The sequence below is a fragment of the Montipora capricornis genome, chromosome 12, assembly GCF_036669925.1.
Source record: "Montipora capricornis isolate CH-2021 chromosome 12, ASM3666992v2, whole genome shotgun sequence".
NCBI lineage: Eukaryota > Metazoa > Cnidaria > Anthozoa > Scleractinia > Acroporidae > Montipora > Montipora capricornis.
Window position 1 is genome coordinate 12,343,257 of NC_090894.1, and position 2,500 is coordinate 12,345,756.

The 2,500-nt window shown below is 38.8% G+C and overlaps 1 protein-coding gene across 3 annotated transcripts in view; it reads right to left on the reverse strand.

Moving 5' to 3' along the window:
* Positions 1-2,500, reverse strand: part of LOC138027693 (uncharacterized) — a 106,669-nt gene that overhangs the window by 98,114 nt on the left and 6,055 nt on the right. For all 3 annotated transcript variants that reach the window (XR_011127495.1, XM_068875266.1, XM_068875265.1), the window contains 2 exons: positions 1,747-1,856; positions 749-899 (listed from right to left, as the gene is read on the reverse strand). Coding sequence is in view for 2 of the 3 variants with exons in the window: in XM_068875266.1 (XP_068731367.1) it covers positions 749-899; positions 1,747-1,856 (261 nt within the window). In the remaining variant the exon portion in view is untranslated. The remainder of the gene's footprint in view (positions 1-748; positions 900-1,746; positions 1,857-2,500) is intronic.

Below are 2,500 nucleotides of genomic sequence, written 5' to 3' on the forward strand. Positions count from 1 at the left end.
GCATGAACAAGCCCTGCCGACATGCGGAAAGTTCTTAGTCGTGTGATTTTATTTCTCTTTTTGTTTTTGTTACAGCTGACATTTTACATGATATCCTGCATGGAGTGGCGAAAATAACATCACTCTTTCCTTCGAATCTTTGATGCTTCCAACCACTTACATTTTCCCATCGTTTGGATAAATAGCTCCAAGCGGGGGAAGTTTTCTAAACTCGTTTCTCTAGTTTGTCTCATGTCTCTAGTTCGTTTCACTTAATTGGTAAAATATATTTGATTTTAGCGAAAAAAATTCTCTTTCTGTGCAAGAATCGATAGACATATTCACTCCTTACCTCCTGAACGTCACACACACGCACAAAAAAGAAACTACAGCAATATTTCATTTGGAATTAAATTAACTGGCAACATCTTTTAGTTATTACTGCTGGGAACACGAATAATTAAGACATACCAAGTTTCAGGAGAAAGTTTCAGCCTTCGCTAAATCCCGAGCCTGAATTTTATTTCTGAAAACTATAAAAATGTAAACTCCTAATACATGAAGAATTATATAGAAATGTTATCAAATAACATTAGTGGTCAAGCCTGACTCGACGAAGCAGTTATCAGCGTGGACCTCCGTTAGCGAAAAATACAGTAAATACGACATTGGAGACAATAAACAAATGAAGAAAAATTTTAAAAGATTTCTCCGTGAGTTAGTCTGTTGTATTGGGAGGGTAAGCAGCTATGGATTATCGAGGACAAACCTCTCTTCAAGGCTTTTCAGTCGTTGTTCAAAGCTTTGTGGGTTTTGAGTGATGTTTTTCTTAATTCCTCTGCGTTCGCGAAACAGCATCGACTCAGGCGTTTGTCCAGTTGCATGGTTATTGTGAGTTTTGGGGCGCTGATCATCCATGGCTGAGATATGAGCCAAAATGGTAAAGCACATCATTAACACAACAAGGAAACGCAAACCACACCAAGGGGTTTTCACTTGCGGATACTTCATAGCTGACGAAATAGTCTTCTTTGATCACTGCCTTCGGTACAAGTGGAGTATCAAGTCGGATTAACGAAATAAACATACCTTGAGCGAACCACTAGATTAATGTTTTATTGATTCTGCAGATAGCTTCACAGAGATACAAGCTTGAACTTTTTCGCGTTTACAACTGAGATGCCCTTGAACAAAGAGTCACGCGGGTAAATGTCAATACATCAGTCAACGGATAGAAAATTATAACCACCTCGGGTACACAATCAATCTACATCCAAAAATATTTTTGTGACTAGGAAACCCTAAGCGATAGCTGACTTAATTAAATAAGGAAACGAAAACAAGCTTTGCCTCAAATAGGACCTGAATATTCCCCACGCACAGTTGGACTGCTCAGACAGATTTGCAAATAACATTTCTGGGCTGATAAAAAAATGGTTTCAAAGTAGCTTTGTTCGGCTGGCTTTTTTGAAATCTAACAGCAGGAAATCACAGTGCTTCTGTTTTCAAACCGTTACATTTTGCAACCGTGTTCCTTTGCCATTAATTAATTTCTCGCCCTGACGACGACGTGAACTGAGCAAATTTTAGGTTATATGGAAGTCGGTAGCACCGAACAATAAATTTTCAATTGTTCATGTAGGGTACTGCGAAAATAAACATTCTACATCTGGCTCAATTGACGATGGTCTGTGCAACAAAGAGCGCCGATCTTGCGCATACATTGTTGACATATTACAGTTCTTAGAGCTAGAGCGGCGTTCTTACCTATAAGACGATGTATGTAGATTTGTCTGTAGTTTTCTCTTGAACCAAAGAATACAGAAAAGTGACGCATTAAGCTTTCGGCGATATGTCTCCGCTCCCCTGAGGTCTTTCTGTAAGCCAAGTGAATTCAGTGTTAGAAAATGCTCTGGTCGTTGAAATAGAAACAATTGGGTCATTCGTTGAAGAAATGGAAAGCCGACATGCCGAATGAAGTTTGGTCTGTATAATGCGATGAAAGTAGGAAAAAAAACTTATACGTCTCAGTTTAACCTTTTCTTGAAGGGTTATTTGAATAAGATGAAATGTACGAGAACATGTCGTTTGGACTTGATAATGAAGCGATCAATACGTTTGCAGATTAATGATGCGCTTATGTCTCATTTATCCATAACAAAGAGCTTTGATAAGGACGATGCAACGGCAACAGCGACGCGTCCTACACTCGGTTTTGATGCGGCAAAAGGGCGTGCTGCAGTTGCAGCTTCAATACCTTTGTTTTCCGTCCTCTGGAGAACAAGAAAGTAAAGCAGAGAGTTTTAGCAAAGACGAAGGCCAGGGCAACGAGAGCTCAAGAAAATAATAATATGATCGGTTAAAAGAGAAAAAAATAAATGTATGGCACTTGTTTTATTATCTCGTATTTCTGCCAGTATTTTGCGACATGAATCACTAAACTTGAGGTGAGGAAATAAATTTGAATCTTTTACTTAGAAACCGTTCGTTTCCAACTGTTGAGTTTTAGGATACTTCGCCT